The sequence below is a fragment of the Lactuca saligna genome, chromosome 4 (assembly GCF_052625555.1).
Source record: "Lactuca saligna cultivar CGN05327 chromosome 4, ASM5262555v1, whole genome shotgun sequence".
Classification (NCBI taxonomy): Eukaryota; Viridiplantae; Streptophyta; class Magnoliopsida; order Asterales; family Asteraceae; genus Lactuca; species Lactuca saligna.
Genome location: NC_136420.1, coordinates 161,994,539 through 162,018,693, shown reverse-complemented (window position 1 = coordinate 162,018,693; position 24,155 = coordinate 161,994,539). Strand labels below are relative to the sequence as shown.

At 38.4% G+C, this 24,155-nt stretch overlaps 1 protein-coding gene, 1 long non-coding RNA gene and 1 pseudogene across 4 annotated transcripts; 1 reads left to right on the top strand and 2 right to left on the bottom strand.

Annotated features, from left to right (window-relative positions):
• Positions 1-11,467: 11,467 nt before the first annotated feature.
• LOC145040315 (protein FAR1-RELATED SEQUENCE 9-like) lies at positions 11,468-15,596 on the top strand (annotated as a pseudogene).
• A 973-nt stretch (positions 15,597-16,569) lies between these two features.
• LOC145043025 (uncharacterized) lies at positions 16,570-18,528 on the bottom strand. 3 transcript variants are annotated; one of them, XR_013680871.1, is made up of 5 exons: positions 18,074-18,528; positions 17,835-17,989; positions 17,634-17,746; positions 17,031-17,444; positions 16,570-16,907 (listed from the first exon to the last, which is right to left on the bottom strand). It is a non-coding gene; the product is annotated as an uncharacterized LOC145043025 (long non-coding RNA). The 3 variants fall into 3 exon arrangements; XR_013680872.1 differs by having other exon boundaries at positions 17,878-18,020; positions 18,104-18,528; XR_013680870.1 differs by having other exon boundaries at positions 17,878-17,989; positions 18,074-18,527.
• A 4,060-nt stretch (positions 18,529-22,588) lies between these two features.
• On the bottom strand, positions 22,589-23,512 carry LOC145040314 (uncharacterized). Its single transcript, XM_078988258.1, has one exon. It carries the CDS (start codon positions 23,510-23,512, stop codon positions 22,589-22,591), a length of 924 nt encoding a protein of 307 aa, XP_078844384.1.
• Between the last annotated feature and the right edge of the window lie 643 nt (positions 23,513-24,155).

Below are 24,155 nucleotides of genomic sequence, written 5' to 3'. Positions count from 1 at the left end.
GCATCCTCATGATTGGGCTTGCATCAACAATAAGATTATTGTTGGTAACCATTTATTGTGGAGTTCTACGGATGCCGCCACTTAATGTGTCCCAGTTTTTCAGCTAAAAGATGTGTTTAGCGTGGGGCTTGATTCTCTCTTAATAGCAATGAACAAAGATCTTGATAACACACACAAAGAACGTCAATCGCTTGCTGGGAGAGTTGACTTATGGGAAACGCTCTAACGATGTAATTAATATCGATTTTGATGGATGTGTATCATCCTTAATAAATAAAGAACTTTTTTATCACATGTCATACTCTCATTCAATTTGACAAATGTGAATTGTGGTATTTTTAAATTAATTTTTCTTCCACATGTCACTTTATATGTTTTCCTATTTTATTAAATTTCATATAATATTTTAGTATAATAATTTTTCTTCCAATGGTCATTTTATATGTTTTGCTTACAGAAAAGTCTCAATATTTTGGATTAGTTTACAAAATAATCACAAATTAATTTGGTATCGGTTCCACCCGGCAAAAATGGTCAAAATGCAAATTTTGGCCGGCTTTTAGGACTTTTTTGTTCAAAATTTTTTTTGCGACTAAAGTATAACTTTTGCGTAAATATTGGGACTTTTCTAACAATTTCCCAAAAGAAAACCAAAAAAATATATATCACATTTCATTTCTGTAGTAAAACAGAGAAGTTCTTTTAATATTTCAGTTAAATTATAAAAATACTTTCAAAATTCAACAAAAAAAATTATGTAAATTTACCAATAATCACAACAAGTAATTTATAAATTCACGCTTGTAAAATACGTTCAAACACTACAATAAAGAATATCATTACCGGCGATACTATTAATGGCGACATCGGCTTTTAGCAGCGACTCAAGTTTGAGTCGCTGCTAATAATGTCATCGGTAATACGTTGAGGCCGAATTCGTACTAACATTTTCCGGTAAATCTCAATCGTTCGATCGATGATCTAATCCAACGATTGGGGTTCATTGTCCTACAAAGTCAATACCAACGACAATTTGTCTCCGCTAAAAGTGGAATCAAAAAAGACGCGGCAACCTTCCCTCCACAATGGTCACCGTTGTTCATGATTGTCACCGCTAAAGACTTAAGTGTTGTCGGTAAAAGTATCGTCAGTAACGCTTGTGCATATAAAAAACGACGTTGGACTTCACTTTCTACTTCTTTCGTGAATTCATTTGGCCTCCATTTTTTTTCTTCCCCCATTTTCTCTACATCATCATCGATTCCGACGAAGGGCACTCCTCATTGTATAATTATTGATCAAAGGGGTTTACGACTTCAATTACTCCGGTGAAAAGGGCTTCAACTCCGGCAAAAACTGTTCTTCTCAGGAAAAATGTAGCTTCAACTTCTGATTTCTCTCTCTTACAACATCGATTTCCAACTCCATCTTGTGATTAATTGCAAAGTACTTGTCAATTTTAGTTTTTTTGGCCTCTTTGTCTTTGTCACCGACGGGTATAGTGTGACTACCGAGGACCACTACCAACCACTACACCATCTCTTCAATTCTGGCCACTACATGTTCTTTTTACTTTGAATTTCGAGATTTTATTACAAAATATGTTTGTTTATATATATTATGTGGATTTTGGCATATGTGTGTATAAATATTTTATTTTTTTCATCATCAAGTGTTTTTTTTGGGTGTATGTATGTGAAAATATATGTATTTGGTGTATATATGTATGTATAATATGTATATAAAAACATGTATATTTTGTGTAAGTAGAATGTTATTATGTATATATGTGAAAGTATGTATATGTGGTATATGTATGTGAAAATATGTGCATTTGATTATAATAAAAATGTCTCAACGACCCGATATGTAGGGATGAGCTTTATGCGTTTTTTCAATTGGAGAAAGATCAATGAGTAAATGATGAGAACGGAGATGATGGTTCGTCGGATAATTAATATGTGTTTTGTATGTTATACTTGTCGTGACTCTTTGCTACTTGTTAGAATTGTAAAACTTTGATTGTTTATTTTGATATGAAATTAATTATAACAGTATTTGATATATATTTTAATCGGATGTTATTATGTAAATTTTTTTTTTCTGTATTTAATGTCGTTATGCGTCATTTTTTTTGCACCAAAAATCGTTGATTAAAATAATGAAAAAATGAAAAATATTATTACTAGCAACACTATTATTGACGATAGGAGGTAAATAATAGCATTAGCGGCGACAAATATTTTTATGACGACATTTTGAACAATAGCGACAGAATAGTAGCAACCACTTTTTACCGGCGATAATTCTAAGCTTTACAATTCTCTTTTTGTTTTGTTTCAATGAAATTGTCTTTTTGGTAAATTTATCTTTCAATGATTTGAAGTTTGAAACCTATGTAAACAATAATACTATATCAAACATGGGTTTAAAAATTCTCACATATATGAACGAAAAAAACATCTTTAACTCTTTCTTTGTTTTTTCGAAAACTAAATAAACATATTGCGAGTATTTTAATCATATGATTTCTTTAAAATTAGCTTTTAAGGCTGAATATAAAAATCTCTATCATTGGTCAATACTAAAACAATGTGCTCAAGTTCGACTTCTCATCATAATCCTTCCCCTATATTTTGTATGGTTCATTTCATTTTACATCGTAATATAAATCTGACTTTCGTATACCAAGTAAGCATCTAACTAATTTATGGTTATATAATATTGTGTAGTTGTTACAAGTTACAACTTACAACATTAATATACTTAGGTGTTTTTGTTTTTTCGTAGCGAAAATGTTTTAAGTCTGCGGACCACCTCTGCAATCTTCTGTAGCAGAAGAAGTAGAACAAAATGATGCAACATTTAATAAAAAGTTTGTTTATTTTTTAACATCTGCAGACTGCTGCAGTAAGTTAAAGTAAGACGCAAAGAGGTTTGAAGCAGTTGGTTTAGTGTTGTGTCACGCAGCACACGCGCAACAGTTTTTAATTCAAAAGTCTTCAGGAAAACAAACAGCTGCGAAAGACTAAATACTGCGCATGTACTACGCGGCGCAACAATAAATGTGTTTGAAGTGTTTTTTTTTTTGAAAACAAACATCACCTTGAAAAATATAAAAAATACACTCGTTTCAATTGTCTTTAAGATTTAAAGAAGTTATTGAGGACCCATGATTTACTTGGATAAAAAGAAAAAATTTAAAAAGGACAAAATATAATAAGTCAAGCACTTGAACCGAGGGTGTTACTTTGTCCCCAAGACATTCATAAATCATACGTGGGGACATTGGAATCTTCTGTTGTCTATCTTGAAATTATTCTATTCATCGATAATGCATAGAGTACAACCACAACATCTGTCATGGGTTTAAGAAATTAATTCATTACTGAAATATTGTATTTTGTGATGGTTGTTTGAATATATTTGATTGATAGAATTGTATCGATTGAAAACCAATTATATATATATATGGAAAAGTGAATATATCTTAAGTTATATACCCAATTAGTCAAAACTATGTAGTTTTGTTAAATTATTTAATTTTTTGAAAATAAAAAAACAATAATTTCCTTAAAAATAAACCACGTTTCCTTATTCCTGAAAATCCAATCCAATTACTCATTTTTCAAAATCGATTACACCAATTCATGGAAGGAAAAAGGGCGATTTTACAAAAGGAAAATAATTGCGATTTCATTCAATCGCAAACGACTACACCGGCCAAATCACAATTTGGATTAAAAATAAATCTTTGAATTCAAGAAATTGGGTGCATCGATCATACAACTTCCATGATCATATTGTTATGAGTTTTTTATTATACCGATTTCACAACAGGAAAGTCAATTGCAAACGGTTATCAAAATAAACATTAATCGTTATTAACATAAAAAAAAACATTCACGGTAAAAAAATTGCAATTCACAACAGCCAAGTCGATTTCATCCCTGTTGCAGTTAACTTGTCTAACCAGATCGGTCAATTTCCTTAATTTTTAAGTTTATCAGGTTTATTTCGGAGCACCCATTAATTTTCTTCTAAATCACAGTAAAAAGAAGTTGCAATTCATGAATTTGGGTTATAGGTGTTGTAGTTTACTTGCTATATTCCTCCAATCGCAATTAACGGAAAAACTAAAAAGTTTCAATTCAAGAATTTGGATTCGATCAAACAGTATTGTCTCCGAAACGTTTTGTTTTTTGGAAATGCATACGATAAGTACTTCCAAGTAATTTTTTTTTTGGAATTGCATACGATACCTTTTTTTTTTTGGATTCTAGAGGTAGACATTGCGGTTGGTTGACGATTTTTCTGAAAATGTAAAATATCCAATGTATTTGATATATTTTTTTTAGTTTTGCGTTGTTGGTTGTTAATATATTGTTTACGTATAACGTTTGAATATGCATCGTTGTCTATTGCAGGGCATAATGAATGAAGTCGAAGCTACTAATCAAGCTATAGAACCATATATAACCGGAGATATTGACACAAATGATTATGTGGAAGCAACATATGATTGTAACAGCCCGGATCCCCAGGTATCTTACTTCCATATTTTTGGTATTCTGTGAGGGGACTCGGCGAGTTGGAGGTCGAACTCGCCGAGTCAGGTCGTGGTTTTGGACAGAGGTTCGCGTCCGGACTCGGTGAGTCCAAGGGATGGACTCAGCAAGTCCGCGCTGTTTAATGAAACCCTAATTTCCCGGTCCTAAGCCCTATTTAAAGGACCTTATGGCCTTCATTTGCGGCCACCTTGAGCCCTGAGTGCACCCAAACGGCTGAGAGACCTTGTGAGTGAGATAGAGGCCATTTGTTCATCATTTTGTGTGATTTCTTGCAAGAAGGAAGGAGAGGATCAAGCTTGAAGAGTTGGGGAACTTGGATCTGCTTCTATTTCATCAAGGGAACCTTCTTGAGGTAACTTTCAGAGCTAAACTTCGTATTTTGGTTGATGTGTCAAATCTAGGGTTTCTTCTTGCCTTATTTGGCTTGATTTGGAAGTATGAAAGGTCCCATGGAGGTATGGAACCTAGATCTGGACCTTATCAGGTCCAGAAGGCCCCAAATGACAAGATTTATGTCCATTCTTTTGAGTTGGAAGCTAGGGTTTCCATATTAGAGGTTATTTCTCCAAAATGAGCCTTGTATGCGTTGCATGGCGACCAAGACTGAGACTTTACGTGACAAATGAGCTTGGGAAGGCCAAATCTATGTGTGTATGGAACGGATCTGACTGCAAAAGCCAGTTTTAGCTGATGCATGGCATGGACTCGCCGAGTCTGATGAACAGACTCAACGAGTCGCTTGAAGATTGTCCTTGTGACCACCCAGTGTGTAGTCCTGCCGAGTTATGGGTGACTCAGTGAGTCACGGAGAGTTAGAAAGGTTTTGACAGGTGGACCGAGTCGAGTTGGGACTCGCCGAGTTGTCCTTGCGACTCGGCGAGTTGAGTCGCGGTGGCCCCGTGATTCATGCCCAGGTGGAACTCGCCGAGTCAGGGAAGTACTCGACGAGTCAAAGGGAAAATCCTTGCGAGTTGGAGAAAATGCGTAGACTCGCCGAGTCTCTATAGTGCACTCGCCGAGTCCGGTCAATTTGACCAAAGTCTGTTGACCAAGTCGACCAGTGTTGACTTGAGAAGAATGGTCAACCTAGTGTCACAAGTAATAATTATAGATTCATGATGTCATAGGAGGATTGCAGCTCGAGGGTTCGAGCACGAGTGATTTCCAGGGTTCACGAATTAGCAAGACATACGAGGTGAGTTTTCTCACTATACTGTACCCGGAAGGGTTTGACTGTGTGACCGGAAGGTCGAATATGATATGAGATAAATTCCTGATGTGTAATAAGTTATTCGTTATATGTGCCATGTATGATATGCTTGATTTGGGCCGGAAGGCAACATGTTATGGGCCGGAAGGCGTGGTCATATGGACCGTAAGGTTGACGTGGGTAGGACCGGAAGGTTTACCCAGTCGGGACGGAAGTCCCCTGAGACACATGGACCAGAAGGTCAGGGCCTGGAAAGGCGTATGAGCGTAGGTTGTATTTTGGGGAACTCACTAAGCACTAATGCTTACAGTTGTTGTGTTATGTGTTTCAGGTACTAGCGAGGATCGTGGGAAGGCGCCGGCGTGATCGTACACATTGTCGGAGAAAAACTATTTTATGATCATTGGGATGTATTTTATTATGATAACATTGTTCATGTTTAAATTTGGAATATTAATCGATGGTTTTTGAAGTTTACAAAAATGAAAATTTTATTTTAAAATTTACGTTGTTACAAGTTGGTATCAGAGCCTTGGTTTGAGGGATTCGGATACACCTTCGGGCGTAACTGAACTCAAACCGGGGATTTGAGAAGATTTTTAATTAATAAAAACAATAAAAACTTGATAAGAGATTTCGAAGCAACCAAAGGAGAAGTAGTGTGTACGGTCAGCCAGCGCCCGAACGGTAAAATCCCCAAAATACTCTTACAATATGTGTTATGAGATATGTTATGATATGATACGCATGCTAGTAGACTAGGTATTCATATTAGGACTAGAGTGGCCTGATTTGTGATGCCTTAGTCTAGGGAAAACTGCTGCTATGAGATGCTTTGAGAGCGAGTGGGTAGCTAGTGAATAGAAAGAATAGAGTACTCATGATCCGTGGTTTGGGGAGGAGGACTTGGGGTGAATACTGACACGGTGTAATTGGTAGTATTGGGCCCGTACTACTAAGGACACCGGGTCAGTGGGCAGCCTAAGTAAGAATCCCTGGGTATCGGAGACTGAGTAGGACTGCGTTATCGAGTGCGATTATGCCCGATAGAGTCTCTGATATTTTTATGTTGTATTTCAGAGACATCATGGTTGGACCACGATACAGACCTGGTACTGGTAGTGTGACTGACGAGGAGCTTCGTCAGATGATTCATGAGGAGGTAGCTGCAGCGATCCGGGCCAAGATTCCGGAGATGTTTGGGTCTATTAAGACCACGCTGATGGAGACATTTGATGAGCGGTACGCCGCATTGACTGAGGCCGCCGCCGCTGCAGCTACCGCAGCTGTGGCCGCCGCCAGACCACAGGGAGGTGACTCGTTGCTGTTCCGGGAGTTCAGCAACACGAAGCCAACGGAGTTTGACGGGACGCAGGATCCGATCGTTGCGATGAGATGGATTGCTGATATCGAGGGATGCTTCTACACTTGTTCATGTCCGGAGCATTTGAGGGTACGGTTCGCCTTGAACCAGCTCCGCCTGGGAGCAAAGGATTGGTGGAAGTTCGTGACGGCGAACTTCACTCTGGCGGAGGTCTCAGCTGTGACTTGAGAGAGGGTTACTGCTATGTTCAGAGACGAGTATGTTCCCCCGGTTGAGAGGGAACGGTTGGTCCAAGAGTTCTTGACCTTGAAGCAGGGTAATGATTCTGTTACGGTGATCACGCGGAAGTTTCATGAGAGGGCGATGTTCTGCCCCGAGCAGGTGTCCACGGAACAGGCTCGGATGAGTCAGTATTTGGGAGTGCTGAGGAGGGATATCCGGGAGTTCGTATCGAACTCGTCATATCAGACTTTTGCTGAGCTTCAGGTGAATGCCATGAAGCATGAGATCGAGTTGGAGACCCAGGCCAGGGAGGAGGCCGAGTCTCAACGGGTGGATCGGCGGCCGGCGCAGTCTCAGCCGGCAGCCAAGCGGACCAAGTCCGCTGATTCGAGATCCGAAGGTCAGAAGGGCCGCACTTGCGGAAAGTGCGGCAAGGGTCACGAGGGGGCATGTCGATCGAGGGCTTGCTACAAGTGTGGCAAGGAGGGGAACATTGCTAGGGATTGCCCCAAGGGATTCATGGTTTGCTTTCATTGCAACCAGACCGGCCATCGGAAGGACAAGTGCCCCCAGCTTCGCCAGGGATCTACGCCTACTGCCAGGATTCCTGAGATCCGGCCAGTAAAGGCCGAGGCTCCGAAGGCTCGCAGAAGAGCTTTCCAGTTGACTGCGGAGGAGGTCCGCGCGGCGCCTGATGTCGTAGCCGGTATGTATTCTTTCATGTATTTACCTTTATGTTGAGATATTGTGCTTATATTATGATATGCATAGGTACTTTTCTCGTGAATTATGTGCCTGCTTTGGTATTATTTGACTCGGGTGCGAGTTGGTCTTTTGTTTCGTTGGCTTTTAGCCAGCACATCGATATTGATCGGGAGGTGATGAGTCGACCCATGTGAGTTGCTATAGCAAATGAGAAGGCGGTATACGCCACTGAGGTGATTCGAGGATGCGTGCTCGAGATTTTTGGGGTCGAGTTCCCTATAGACTTGGTTCCTATAGCTATGGGAGATGTCTGCGTTATCGTGGGTATGGATTGGTTGAGTAAGTTTGGAGCAGTCATTGATTGCGAGAGACAGCTGGTGATGATTCGAGACCCTAGTGGGGGAGTACTCATGGTTTATGGTGAGGGGACCCGGTGTGGGTCGGCATTCTGTTCGGCTGCCAGGGCAAGGCAGAGTTTGCAGCAGGGCTGTAATGGATTCATAGCCTATGTGATGGATACTCGAGTGGCCGCGGGGAGGCCCAATTCGATTGATGACGTTCCGGTTGTATGCGAGTTTTCGGATGTGTTCCCCAAAGAGTTACCGGGTGTGCCTCCGGAGAGGCAAGTGGAGTTTCGTATCGATTTGGTTCCGGGAGCGGCACCCATCGCCAAGGCGCCTTATCGTCTCGCTCCACCGGAAATGCGGGAGCTATCCTCGCAGCTTCAGGAGCTGTTGAGGAAGGGATTCATTCGACTGAGTAGCTCACCTTGGGGAGCGCCGATTTTGTTTGTCAAGAAAAAAGATGGTTCACACCGGATGTGTATCGATTACCGGGAGTTGAACAAGTTGACGGTTAAGAACTGGTATCTGCTACCTAGGATCGACGATCTGTTCGATCAGTTGAAGGGGGCATCTTGGTTTTCCAAGATTGACTTGAGGTCGGGGTATCATCAGATGAGGGTTCGAGAGGAAGACATCCAGGAGACTGCTTTCAGGACTCGTTATGGACATTATGAGTTTGTGGTGATGCCTTTTGGGCTCACCAATGCCCCGGCCGCATTCATGGATCTTATGAACCGGGTGTACCGGCCGATGCTGGATCGGTCGGTGATCGTATTCATCGATGATATTTTGGTGTATTCGAGGACTAGGGATCAGCATGAGGAACATTTGAGGGAGATTCTTGGGGTTTTGAGATCGGAGAGACTGTATGCCAAGTTCTCCAAGTGTGATTTCTGGTTACGAGAGGTCCAGTTCCTCAGGCATCTTGTTAACTAGAAAGGGATATTGGTCGACCCGGCCAAGATTGAGGCGGTATTGAGGTGGGAGGTGCCGAGATCGCCCACCGAGATCAGGAGTTTTCTGGGTTTGGCTGGATATTATCGCAAGTTTATCAAGGATTTCTCCAAGATCGCTGTGCCACTTACTAGGATGACCCGGAAGGGTGTTACGTTTTCATGGGGACCGGAGCAGCAATCCTCATTCGAGACACTTCTCCAGAAATTGTGCGAGGCTCCGGTGCTTGCACTCCCGGAAGGGATGGAGGATTTTATGGTGTACTGTGATGCCTCTATATCGGGTTTGGGGGCGGTGCTTATGCAGAGGGGTCATGTGATAGCGTACGCTTCTAGACAGTTGAAGCCTCACGAGTCGAGATATCCCACCCACGACTTGGAATTGGGGGCGGTAGTGTTTGCCCTCAAGATCTGGCGACACTATCTGTATGGGGTTCGGTGTACAATATACACGGACCATAAGAGCTTGAAGTACTTGATGGATCAGCCAAACCTGAATATGCGACAGATGAGGTGGTTGGATGTGGTGAAGGATTACGATTGTGAGATCCTGTACCACCCGGGCAAGGCTAATGTGGTAGCCGACGCGTTGAGCCGTAGGGCGGATAGCACCCTGATTCGAGATATTTGCATGAGATTGACGGTATTGACCCCAATTTTGGATATTATTCGAGGAGCTCAGGTAGAGGCTGCGAAGCCAGAACATCAGAAGAAGGAGCGGGTTGTAGGTCAGGTATCAGGATTCGTCACGGATGGTCGAGGGCTTATGACTTTTCAGGGTCGGATTTGGGTACTGTTTGTGGGCGGTGCGCGTACTATTTTGATGGAGGAAGCACATCGATCAAAATTCTCGATTCATCTCGGTGCTACGAAAATGTATTTGGATCTCAGGAAGGAGTACTGGTGGCCCTGTATGAAAATGGATGTCGCTTGGTTTGTTGAGAGGTGCTTGACTTGTCGGCAGGTCAAGGCCGAGCACCAGCGACCGCACAGTAAGCTGCAACCGCTAGAGATTCCCGAGTGGAAGTGGGAACAAATCTCTATGGATTTCATCACCAAGTTACCGCGGACTGCGAGGGGGTCGATGCGATTTAGGTGGTCGTGGATAGGCTAACGAAGAGCGCTCATTTTCTAGCCATCAGCGAGAGCTCTTCTGCGGAGAAGTTGGCCGAGTTATATGTGAGGGAGGTAGTATCACGGCATGGAGTGCCGATCTCGATTATTTCGGAACGTGACGTGCGTTTCACTTCCAGGTTCTGGAAGAAGTTTCATGAGGAGTTGGGTACTAGGTTACATTTCAGTACTGCATATCATCCCCAGACAGACGGTCAGAGTGAGCGGACGATTCAGACGCTCGAGGACATGCTTCGGGCATGTGTGTTGGATTTCGGAGGAAGCTGGGACACCTATCTACCTTTAGCGGAGTTCTCGTATAACAACAGCCATCATTCGAGCATTGGTATGCCACCCTTTGAGCTGTTGTATGGGCAGAGGTGTCGCACCCCCATCTGTTGGGGTGAGGTAGGACAACAGGTTATGGGTAGCACGGAGATCGTACTTCAGACAACCGAGCAAATTCAGCTGGTCAGGCAGAGGTTGTTGACCGCTCAGAGCCGACAGAAGAGTTATGCAGACAGACGCCGGTCCGAGCTTGAGTTTCAAGTTGGTGATCTTGTGCTCCTGAAGGTATCTCCTTGGAAAGGAGTGATTCGATTCAGGAAGAGGGGCAAGACGGGGCCCCGATATATTGGTCCTTTTCGTGTGATCGCGAGGGTGGGCCGTGTAGCCTACCGTTTAGACTTGCCAGCAGAGTTGGGGCAGATTCACGACACTTTCCATGTGTCGCAGTTGAGAAAGTGTATAGCCAACGAATCGGCGGTGGTTCCATTAGGGGATATCCAGGTGGATGCAAGCCTGAATTATGCGGAGAGACCAGTAGCCATCAGAGATCGGAAGATCAAGGTTTTGAGGAACAAGGAGGTACCCTTGGTATTGGTTCAGTGGCAGCATCGGAAGGGATCAGAGATGACCTGGGAGCCGGAACGTGAGATGCGTGAGCAGCATCCGGAGCTATTTGCCTAGCGGGACTTCGAGGGCGAAGTCTTGTTCTAGTGGGGGAGAATTGTAATCAAGCTATAATGAATGAAGTCGAAGCTACTAATCAAGCTATAGAACCATATATAACCGGAGATATTGACACAAATGATTATGTGGAAGCAACATATGATTGTAACAGCCCGGATCCCCAGGTATCTTACTTCCATATTTTTGGTATTCTGTGAGGGGACTCGGCGAGTTGGAGGTCGAACTCGCCGAGTCAGGTCGTGGTTTTGGACAGAGGTTCGCGTCCGGACTCGGTGAGTCCAAGGGATGGACTCAGCAAGTCCGCGCTGTTTAATGAAACCCTAATTTCCCGGTCCTAAGCCCTATTTAAAGGACCTTATGGCCTTCATTTGCGGCCACCTTGAGCCCTGAGTGCACCCAAACGGCTGAGAGACCTTGTGAGTGAGATAGAGGCCATTTGTTCATCATTTTGTGTGATTTCTTGCAAGAAGGAAGGAGAGGATCAAGCTTGAAGAGTTGGGGAACTTGGATCTGCTTCTATTTCATCAAGGGAACCTTCTTGAGGTAACTTTCAGAGCTAAACTTCGTATTTTGGTTGATGTGTCAAATCTAGGGTTTCTTCTTGCCTTATTTGGCTTGATTTGGAAGTATGAAAGGTCCCATGGAGGTATGGAACCTAGATCTGGACCTTAGCAGGTCCAGAAGGCCCCAAATGACAAGATTTATGTCCATTCTTTTGAGTTGGAAGCTAGGGTTTCCATATTAGAGGTTATTTCTCCAAAATGAGCCTTGTATGCGTTGCATGGCGACCAAGACTGAGACTTTACGTGACAAATGAGCTTGGGAAGGCCAGATCTATGTGTGTATGGAACGGATCTGACCGCAAAAGCCAGTTTTAGCTGATGCATGGCATGGACTCGCCGAGTCTGATGAACAGACTCAACGAGTCGCTTGAAGATTGTCCTTGTGACCACCCAGTGTGTAGTCCTGCCGAGTTATGGGTGACTCAGTGAGTCACGGAGAGTTAGAAAGGTTTTGACTGGTGGACCGAGTCGATTTGGGACTCGCCGAGTTGTCCTTGCGACTCGGCGAGTTGAGTCGCGGTGGCCCCGTGATTCATGCCCAGGTGGAACTCGCCGAGTCAAAGGGAAAATCCTTGCGAGTTGGAGAAAATGCGTAGACTCGTCGAGTCTCTATAGTGCACTCGCCGAGTCCGGTCAATTTGACCAAAGTCTGTTGACCAAGTCGACCAGTGTTGACTTGAGAAGAATGGTCAACCTAGTGGCACAAGTAATAATTATAGATTCATGATGTCATAGGAGGATTGCAGCTCGGGGGTTCGAGCACGAGTGATTTCTAGGGTTCACGAATTAGCAAGACATACGAGGTGAGTTTTCTCACGATACTGTACCCGGAAGGGTTTGACTGTGTGACCGGAAGGTCGAATATGATATGAGATAAATTCCTGATGTGTAATAAGTTATTCGTTATATGTGCCATGTATGATATGCTTGATTTGGGCCGGAAGGCAACATGTTATGGGCCAGAAGGCGTGGTCATATGGACCGTAAGGTTGACGTGGGTAGGATCGGAAGGTTTACCCAGTCGGGATGGAAGTCCTGTGAGACACATGGACCAGAAGGTCAAGGCCTGGAAAGGCGTATGAGCGTAGGTTGTATTTTGGGGAACTCACTAAGCATTTATGCTTACAGTTGTTGTGTTATGTGTTTCAGGTACTAGCGAGGACCGTGGGATGGCGCCGGCGTGATCGTACACATTGTTGGAGAAAAACTATTTTATGATCATTGGGATGTATTTTATTATGATAACATTGTTCATATTTAAATTTGGAATATTAATTGATGGTTTTTGAAGTTTACAAAAATGAAAATTTTATTTTAAAATTTACGCTGTTACAATGATAATGAAAAAATAAATAATATCGGCGTTAACATTGAATTTGACGAAGATGATGTTAATGATGAAAGGATACTGGGAAAGATTTTTGATACACTTGATGATGCTTATACATTTTATAATGATTATTCATTTTTGCATGGCTTTGGTATACGTAAAGATGACACAATTAAAAATCCTAAAACAAATGAGCCTTTTCGGAAGATATATGTATGCAACAAAGAAGGCTTCAAAAGGATGGACAAAGATGCTTCAAGTGAAAATGAGAAAAAACATCTTAGAGATGTTAGAACTGGTTGTCAAGCAAAGCTTCGAATAACAAGGAGGAGGATGGGAAGTGGTTGGTGGACTTGTTTAATGACACACACAATCACGACTTGACCATGACACCTACAAAGGTGATAAAGCATCGATCTCATAGCAATTTCCACCGTTCAATAGAAGGTAAATCTCTTATGGTGCAATTTGGTCAAGCAGGGTTGAAACCTTCTCAGATTAAAAAGGCTGTTAACACAATGACAACCTCAAATGTAGCTGATGTAACTTCAAAGCAATGTGCTGATGTTTTATCTGAGCATCGAAAACAACATAGAGGAAAGGAGTTCTATGGACTTATAAAACATTTTCAAGATAAAACATTAGTGGATAGTGACCAGTATTTTGTCGTGGATTTGTTTGATAATGGGTATCCTAGAAATATCTTTTGGGCTGATGGTAGAGCAAGAGATGCCTATACAAAATTCAGAGATGTTGTTGTGTTTGATGTCACTTATATGACTAACAAATTCAAGATGCCTTTTGCTCCCTTTACTGGGGTGAATCATCATGGACAATCTATACTTTTTGGTGGAGCATTGCTTGAAAACGAAAAGGAAGAGACATTTGAATGGTTATTTGAACATTTCCTCAAATGTATGTTTGGCAAGTATCCGAAGGCAATTATTACCGATCAAGACAAAGCTATGGTCAATGCAATAAAAAAAGTGTTTCCAAATACTCGACATCGCTTTTGTTCATGGCATATCAGGAAACATGAAAGTGAGCACCTTCGATCGTATGTTTCCTGTTACAGTGATTTTCAAGAGATGCACAGAAAATGGGTAAATAGTGAGACCATTGAACAATTTGAAGCAACATGGGAAGATATGCGTATTAGGTATGAATTGGAAAGCAATTGTTGGATTAGTGACATGTATAACCAACGTATACATTGGGCTAAACCCTTCTTGAAGGATATTTTCTTTGCTGGTATGACCACAAGTGGACAAAGTGAGGGTATCAATTCATTTTTTAATGGATTTGTTAACTCGAGGACCATGTTAAATGAATTCGTTGTACAATACGACAAAGCAGTTGAGTCACGAAGGGCTACCGAAGAAGATGAAGATTTCAAGACTATGAACTCGAGACCGGTTCTTTCTCCAGTGCATCCAATCGAAGCAAAAACAGGTCGATTTTATACTAGAAAGATGTTTGATATTTTCAAAAAAGAATGGACCGAAGCTATTACCAATTTGACTCATGAGACTCTAACAAAAACTACATAAGAAAGCATATATAAAGTTGGGCAATTGGATGTTGATACTAAATATTGGCGTATTGTTACCTTTCGTTCTTTAAATCAAGTCAACGTCACATGTTCGTGTTCTATTTATGAGACAAATGGGATTTTATGCAAGCATAGCTTATATGTGATGAAGAAGAAGCATGTTCAAGAACTACCGAGTCACTATATTTTTCCGCGATGGAACCTTGATGCTAGGTACAAACTGGGTAGTGTTAGTATCAGACTTGGAGAATTAAATAATGAAAATGGAGTTAGTGCCTACACATTATTTTGTGTTCGTTCGAATTTTACTAAACTAATTGAACAAGCAAGGGACTCCCCTTCGGAGATACAAAAACTCAATACGATATTGATAAGTCTTTTAGATGAACAAGCAAACCGAAAAAAATATGTATCTTTGGAGAATACATCTCAAAGTTCTTGTATGGGAGTTTCGCAAGTAGATATGATGCCACAATTATCTATCTGTGATCCTCTTGGTCCAACTACTACAAAAGGGCGTCCGAAACTTGCAAGTAGAATCAAGTCTTCTTTAGAGGCCCCTAAAAAACGAACATGCTCTTACTGTCAAGGATTGGGTCATTATGCTACTAGTTGTTCAAAAAGAAAGGTAATTATAATAATAATTTCATTTTCATGATTTAGAACTCGAATGATTATATTAACAATTTTTTATTTTTTTCATGTATCAGAGGGATGAATTGTTGCAAGAGACATAATGATTAGATGTGTTGTTTCTGTGGGCAAAAGAAAAACTAGATGCTTCATGACATTTTTTTGGTTAACTGCATATTTTTCATGTTTTAGACAAACAATGTATGAATAATCTAGAAGATATTGATGCTTCTTAACAATTTTAATGTTTTCGAGTGAAATTTGTTGATTGTTTATGACTTTTGTGATTATAATTGAAATTTGGTTGCCACTATGTGTTTTAAAAGCAAGTATGATGGTATTTTATGAAAAAAAAACGCAAGTATGATATATTTTGTGAAAAAAACGAATGTATGAGGGTATTTAGTGAAAAAAACAAAATTACGATGGTATTTTGTGAAAAAACAAAATTCAGAGGGTAATTTGTGAAAAAAGTATTTTGTGAAAAACTGTAATTATGAGGGTATTTTGTGAAAAAATTGAATGTACGATAGTATTTTGTGAAAAAAACGAAATTATGAGGGTATTTTGTGAAAAAAATGGAAGTACGATGATATTTTGTGGAAAAACAAAATTATAAGGGTATTTTGTGAAAAAATGAATATACGATGGTATTTTGTGAAAAAAACGAAATTATGAGGGTATTTTGTGAGAAAAAACGGAAGTACGATGGTTTTTGTGAAAAATGGAACTATGAGGATATTTTGTGAAAAAAATGAAAGTATAATGATATTTTAGGTTAAAAATGAAATTTATGTGCAGTTTTGGGTTAAATATGCAATTTTTCTGCAACTATAGGTTAAAAATGAAAGTTGGTTCTCATTTTGGGTTAAAATTGTAATTTTTCTACAATTTAGGTTAAAAATAAAAAATTTCTGCCAAGATAGGTTAAACTTACAGCTTTTCTGCTATTGTAGGTTAAAAAAGAAAATATGTTGTAATTTGGATTAAAAGTATATCTTTCACTATAGTATGAAACATGCCTAATCAAAATACCAAATTGCATTGCCTTTTTATTTTACATAACTACAGACCAAATTAAAAGGTTAACAAAAAGAGAAAGAAAAAACAAATACCAAAACAAGAACATGGAATCTATTCAAATTACAATCAAACTATCAGTAATTTATTTACTAAACACATGAGCAGAAACCCTTAGTTACAAAGAACTAGTCAAGATATACTTCAAACTCACTAGTACATCTTTCATACATTGCATTAACTTCCATGATCACATAAGTGTGATGATTTTTACCCTTGTTGGACAATTTTTCCCATGTTAGGTCAACAAAAGACAATTGCAAAGAGCTTTCTTTCATAACACCATCCAGCTTCAGAGGCATTGCATCATCTTCATCTCTGATTTATGCCCTCTACTGAAGAAACAAGATTAACACCGACTAATTATTATTATTATAAAAAAGAATACATGCCAAGTGCACCTGCTGCATAATCTACATAATTTGCAGGGGCAATAAACAACAAATGGTCCAAATTACCCTTCCCAAGAAGGACCCACAGTAGATGTTTTTGAAATGCCAAATTTAGTAGGAACAGATCTTGGAGAGTGTGTATGGTTGATAAAGTGAGAATTCTAAAGATGCATCCATGAAACTTTTGGCTTTGATTTATCTAAAGAGTTTGATCCCAAAAAAGACAATTAAATAATCAGACAAACTATGAATAGGCAAGAAAAGAAGTTAATGAGCATTACTAATATATTGTTGGGATAATTCAAATTATGGGAAAGAGTTTATTCCCAGGGGCATTTTTGGAAACCTGTCATCTTATTGTTTACTTCCCTGTTCGTTCACTTCTGTTATGTTCTTCTGTTTCATTCAACTTGGTGCACAATAACAATTCCTCTGTTATCTTTTTGCCTTTGTTCATATATGCCTTTATTCATAAGCAATCTGCAACCAAATGGACCTTCCATTAGTCCGATAGCACATTTCTCATTTGTCCCCTTTATTACATTATCATCAATTCTGTATTTCAATTTTTTTAGGGTGATAGATGTAAATCATCAAAACCAATGAGAAATGTTGTTAAAAGATTGGGTAGCATACAAAATTCTATATTTCAATTTTTACAGACCTTACCTTGTTAAGAGACTCACTTGGTGGAAAGACCAAAACTTGCATCATTGCAACGGTTTCTCCATCTGCTCATTGTTTGGAAGAAACCTTAAGCACTTTTGATTATGCACATCGTGCTTAAAACATTAAAAACAAACCAGAGGTCAGAATTTATATTATTCTATATAGCTATACCCTTGATTTTCTTTTTTTTATATGCATTACCTGTATTTGAACAATGAACACAAAATCAGGGGCATAAACTTACAAACTTTCCGGAGACAATAGTGGGTCATGTGCAGCGACAAATGATGTAAGTCAACCCGGCGACAGTGTTGCAGCGGAGTTGTGCAGCTGTACTAAGTTTCCGACAACCTCATCTTTTTGGAGTACAACTCTCGTGAGCACAGGCTAAAAGAAAGCAGGAATTTTATACAAAAATCATAGGAATATAAAATATTTACCTGATTTGAGAAGTTCTGAGATGAGATTACCCAAGCATGTATAAAGATTGCATCTTGAATCGAAAGCCTCAGCGCTCCTACAATTTGAGCCCTAATCTTTTTGCTGTCACTTCGCTGCCTTGCTGCATCAGAGTGGAGGATGCGGGGCTGCTTGCCTCATCTCGTCGGTCGATACGAAAATTCCTTGCTTTGCAGGTGAGATAGTCGACGAACAAGCTATGGCTCTTGACGACGAGGGCTGTCCAAATGATGTGCAATCGATATTTTGTGTTCAGTGAAATCAGTAGAGTATGGAAGTAAATAAGTGACAAAATGGTGTAGTTTTGGTGTAGTCGCCGTTTTTTCTTCCATGAATTGCCGTCAAGAGCCATAGCTTGTGAAATCGCCGTTTTTTCTTCCATGAATTGGTGTAGTCGATTTTGAAAAAGGAGTAATTGGATTGGATTTTCAGGAATAAGGAAACGTGGTTTATTTTTAAGGAAATTATTGTTTTTTTATTTTTAGAAAATTAAATAATTTAACAAAACTATGTAGTTTGACTAATTGGGTACCTAACTTATATATCCTTAAGGGTATATTCACTTTTCCCATATATATATATATATATATATATATATATATATATATATATATATATATATATATATATATATATATATATATTGGTATCGTATTATCATTGTATTCAAACTTTTATACCATTATTGTACCGAAACTGTTCAATTGATACGATACTATCAACCAAATATATCGTTTTACAAAATATAATACAAACAACCATCACAAAATATAATATTTCAGTAATTAATTAATTTCTTAAACCCAGGACAGATGTTGTGGTTGTACTCTATGCATTATCTATATAGGTTCAGAGTATTTTATTTTAATAACTATTGTGTATCAGAATGCAACCACCAAATTGAATAGAATCAAATATCAATGATATGAGGGTCTGTGATATTACAATAGGGTAACATGTACCATATAATCACATAAATTTCAACATAAAGACATTTTAGTCAACTGACCTATATTAAAAAAGGAAATTTTCGGATTTTAAGAGATAATTAGATCTCTTATTTTTTTTAATTTTGATTTTTTAAATTAATTCAAATTCAATTCTAATATAGTTTTTAATAATAACCGATTGTATTATGTCCGAATGACAAAGTCAACCATAAACTAGTAAAGTTACTTTCGATTTTATTTTTGCAGAATATGATTATATTCAAGATAATTTTTTTTATATAATTAACATGCTTAAAGAATTTTACAACATATTATTAAAATTAACATTTTCTAAACAATACAAATTTTATTCTTTAAGAATCACTAATTACATTAAGTCGTAAAAAATAAGATTATAAACAATTACTACACTCATTCTAGAAAAAAGACTAGTAATGGTTCAAGAATCACATTTATTCTTAAAGATTAAAACTAAGAATGGTTAAAAAAAACATCAAAATATAACAAAAACACAAATCCATTCTAAAAGAATACATTCTGGTAGAATTCAGTCTTGTTTTCCTTGTTTTCTTCCTTTTCCACATCAATAACAACCTCTTCAAAACCTACTTCCATAAAGAAAGCATAATCAACTTTCAAATATTAAAAAATCCAATGCAACCCTCAAATCACTTGATAAGAAAATAAAAGTGTATGAAGAAGTGTGAACTTTTTCAACCATTTTGATAGAATATAATCCTCCAATCACCAGTTTTTAATTGAAAAAGAATCTAAAAACATAAAATACACCAAATTAAAGAATTAAAACTTATCAACAAAAATAATAAATGGCAAATAAAGATTCTATAAAAACACATACTTTATTCTAACAAAATATTACTTAGAGTCTAATAACTATGAAGAAACATGTTTATTCTGCAACTGTAAAAATTCTCCAAGAATGGTTTCAAATATACTTAAAGAACTTGTATTATCAAGAGTATGAAATAACTAATAGAGAAATATAAAGACCTCATCAAGCCAACACCAGATCAGATTAACAAAACTACATATTCTAATTTTCAAATGGGTATAAATACTTATGAATGGATATCATGTGCAAATGAATGGATGAAATATTTGATTCAAGGATTTTAACAAACAATTGGAGGGCAAAAATTAGATGCATTCTGAATCTGAAGCTAGATGATAGGTTATATCTAAAACCAAAATTTTCTCTACTAAAATATCTCCAGGACAACCAATTTTTTATCCGAATCAAACTATATTTGATATGATTTGAGAGAAGGGAAGTTATGTGTCTTATGAACCAGAGCCAAAAATCCTAAAGACTAATATCGACCAATAAAGCTCAAACCTTGAAGTGAAGTTGTGCAGGCGTGGGGATTCACAGGAACAATACCAAAGTAGGGTCTTGATAAATGTAATTGTACAGGCTTTAGAGATTGTAGTTGTTGATGGCGTCAACGGAGTATTCGTTGCTGTTTCATGGAGATGCGACGGTGGTGCTCGAATTTTCGGGGTCGATTTATGGTGGAAAAGAGGAACATATATATCGATGATTGGAGGAAGTCGTCGTACTCTTTAGGGTTAGGGATGCTGGTTTTGTAGGGTTTAACTAATTAATGAGAGATTAATTGAATTATTTTTTTACCATAATTAGATATACTAACTTTACCATTATACCATTTTTTAAATTTATTTAATGATTTATTATTTCTTGAATTCTCATTGGTGTATACATGCACACAATAGTTTTTTTTTGAACGGTGGAATATTATAAGCTAGCAAGACACTAGAAAAAGAGTTACATCAACTTAGTAACATTAATAGGATTATGAAGCCAAGAGGACCAACTAATATTGGCTTTACTGCACCTACTAGAAATCCAAACATTTCGATTTATGAACAACATCATCAAAAATCAAAGATTTCTTAGGTGTATTCGCTCTGAAAATCATATCGTTCCTGAAATTCCAAATGCACCAAAAAGTAGTCCAGATAACTGCATCAAAAGCTTTACGCACACCAAACTTCCATTTAGTAGAATCAACCCAATTGAAAAGAGAATCCACAGTCAACTGAGAAGGACAATTGACACCCCACCAGATCGCAATACGGGTCCAAAGGGCAATCAACTCCGAGCAATCAACAAAAATATGTTCTACAGTCTCCACTGTAGATGAGCAGATAGTACAAAGGATGGAATCCACCATAATACCCCTATAAGAAAGACGCTATCTAGTAGGGATACTAGATAATCTAATCCTCCAGATAAGAACATTAATCTTAATTGGAACCCAATTATTCCAATGTGTAGAAATATCTCTGTTGCTAAGCGTAATATCATCCAATAATTTTCGAGCCGTAGAAATGGAAAATGTATCTGACACATCATTAACCCAACCCAGTCTATCTGGGACCGGTCTGAGATGGAAATCCTGCAAAAGACCAATAAATTTATTCCATTGCTCTTGTTCCACTCCACCTCTATGGCCCCATCTAAGAGTATTAACCCCCAATCCCATGGACAACCTATCTTTGATAGAAACATGTTTATACAAATCCAGCGCATACACTCTAGGGAAAGAATCAGAAACATGCATATCATCCCACCAAACATCATGCCAAAAAGAAGTGTGAGTACCATCACCAACTCTTATAGGACAAAGAGATTGAAGATCAATATCCTTCTGGCGGAAGTGGGAGAGCATATGGATAACCCCACCCCAAGGGCTTTGACCAGAATTTGGAAATCTCAAATTCCTACAAGCACTATCCAAACCATAAATAGATTTTATCACTCTAACCCATAGAAGGTTAGGGCAATGAAAAGACCTCCACCACCACTAGAAAACCATAGCCCTATTGAAAGAGAACAGGGTGCCAATCCCCAATCCACCTTCATCCCTGGAGGATAATACTCTATCCCATCTAACCCAATGCATATACCTATCATCCCTATCTACACCCCAAAAAAATCTCGCCCTCATACCCTATCTCAATCCACGATGAATTTGAAATTTATTAGTTGGGGAACCGTTAATCAACACAGATGCCCTAGCTGTTGACAAAAACTCCTTAATCCACCAACACCACTTAGACCCAAATCCCATAATGGACATGATTTCCAATAAGTAATCCCAAGATAAGGAGTCATACGCCTTCTCAAAATCAACCTTAATAAACATAAGAGAGTTTTTGGAAGACTTGCTCCAAGCAACCAATTCATTAAGAAGAAAGGGGCCATCCAGAATCTGTCTACCTTTAATAAAAGCAGATTGCTCAAGGCTAACAACACTATGAATAACCTCCACAAGACGATTAGCCAAAAGTTTACCAATAATTTCATACTGGAAACCAATGAGGCTAATGGGTCTAAAATCTTTTAAAGTCTTCGGATCTCTGACTTTAGGGATAATGGTGAAAAATGAGGCATTACATCCCTTAGGGATAACTAAGTGATGAAAAAATTGATGAACAAATGCCTCAACATCAGTAGAAACAAGATCCCAGTATCTCTTTAAAAATCCGAAAGTAAAACCATCAGGGGCCAGGGGCTTTAGTAGACCCACAATCCCAAACAACCCTTTTAATCTCATCAGAAGAAAAAGGAGATTGCAAGTAATCAACCTGCATTTGGGATAAAGAACTAAACAACGCACCATCTGTAAGTGGCCTCCATGAGGAACTTTTCTGAAATAAAGATTGAAAATAATCATGAAACCCCTTTTTGACCGTGCCCGGATTATCCACCCACATGCCATCAATCATCAAGCCACGAATAGCAGTTTGTCTCCTTTTACGGTTAAGCATACCATGGAAAATTTTAGAATTTTCATCCCCTTCGATGCCCCACTGAATTTTAGCTTTTTGAGCAAGATCAACTTGAGCTAAATGATCAAGATCCGAAATCTCCTTTAATAAAGAAACTCTTTGCTCTCTCAATGTAGCCGAGCCTTCATCCTCCATGAGCCTAATATCAATAGACTCTACTAAATCTTGCAAGTTCTTCCTTTTACTAGCCGCCATGTCCAGGTGTTTAGAGTTCCACTCCCTGAGTTTAGATTTAAGAAACTGTAGTTTTTTCTTAAAAATAATCCAAGGGTTAGTCAACTCCAACTCCACCACCGAGGTAGCCCAAGTCTCCCGAACTATATCATCAAACCCCTCCATATCAAACCAAGAATGAAATATTCGAAAAGGTGTCAGACCATAATCCACCCGATGCTCCAATAAAAGAATAGGGCGATGATCCGGAATATTCTTATCCAAGACCATAGCTGAAAGGTGAGGAAAAAACTCCAAAAAACCCTCGATAACCGAAAATCTATCAAGCTTGCTAAATTTGGAACCCCATTTATCACTCCAAATAAATCTAGGACCACCCAAAGGAACATCCACCAGGTTAAGAGAGTTAATAAAATCATTAAAAAGTCTAGCAGAAGACGTATAGAATTTCGACCCCATTCTCTCAGATTCATCCCTAACTTATAGTTGCTAGAAACATTTGAACCTAACTTTCTCTCTCTCTCTCTCTCTCTCTCTATATATATATATATATATATATATATATATATATATATATATATATATATATATATATATATATATATATATATATATATAACGAAGTATATTTCAGTTGTTAATTGTTTTTAGTGTTTATAGTTTTAAGAACATTATATAAGTTCTTTGGTGGCATTGATAATAGTTATTCTCACGTTACAACACAAAATTAAAAACTTTACTTTAGTGTTACTTAATTATAATTCTTTTGTAAATTAAAATATGTAACTAATTTATTTACTAATGTCAAAGTTACTCGATGTCATTGTTTATTTTAAATCTTACAATAGAAAATTAAAAGAAGTCGATATATATCGTTACCAATTTGTACTAATCAAAATTATTGGTAATCAGATATATTGGTATCAAGTAAACTTGGTACGGTATTGATAGCAAATTTTTTATACCAACTATAGTTGGTACAGTATACGCTTTAAGAAAAAGAAAATCAGTATCATACCAATTTCACCCATAGTTTGTATCACGCTTCTCATCAAACTAATGTAGTTATATCATTTAAGTTGTTAAATTTTAAAAAATTATG

Bases quoted from the DNA above. Each gene is read 5' to 3' on its own strand.
- LOC145040314 (XM_078988258.1), bottom strand. From the start codon at position 23,512: ATGGGGTCGAAATTCTATACGTCTTCTGCTAGACTTTTTAATGATTTT.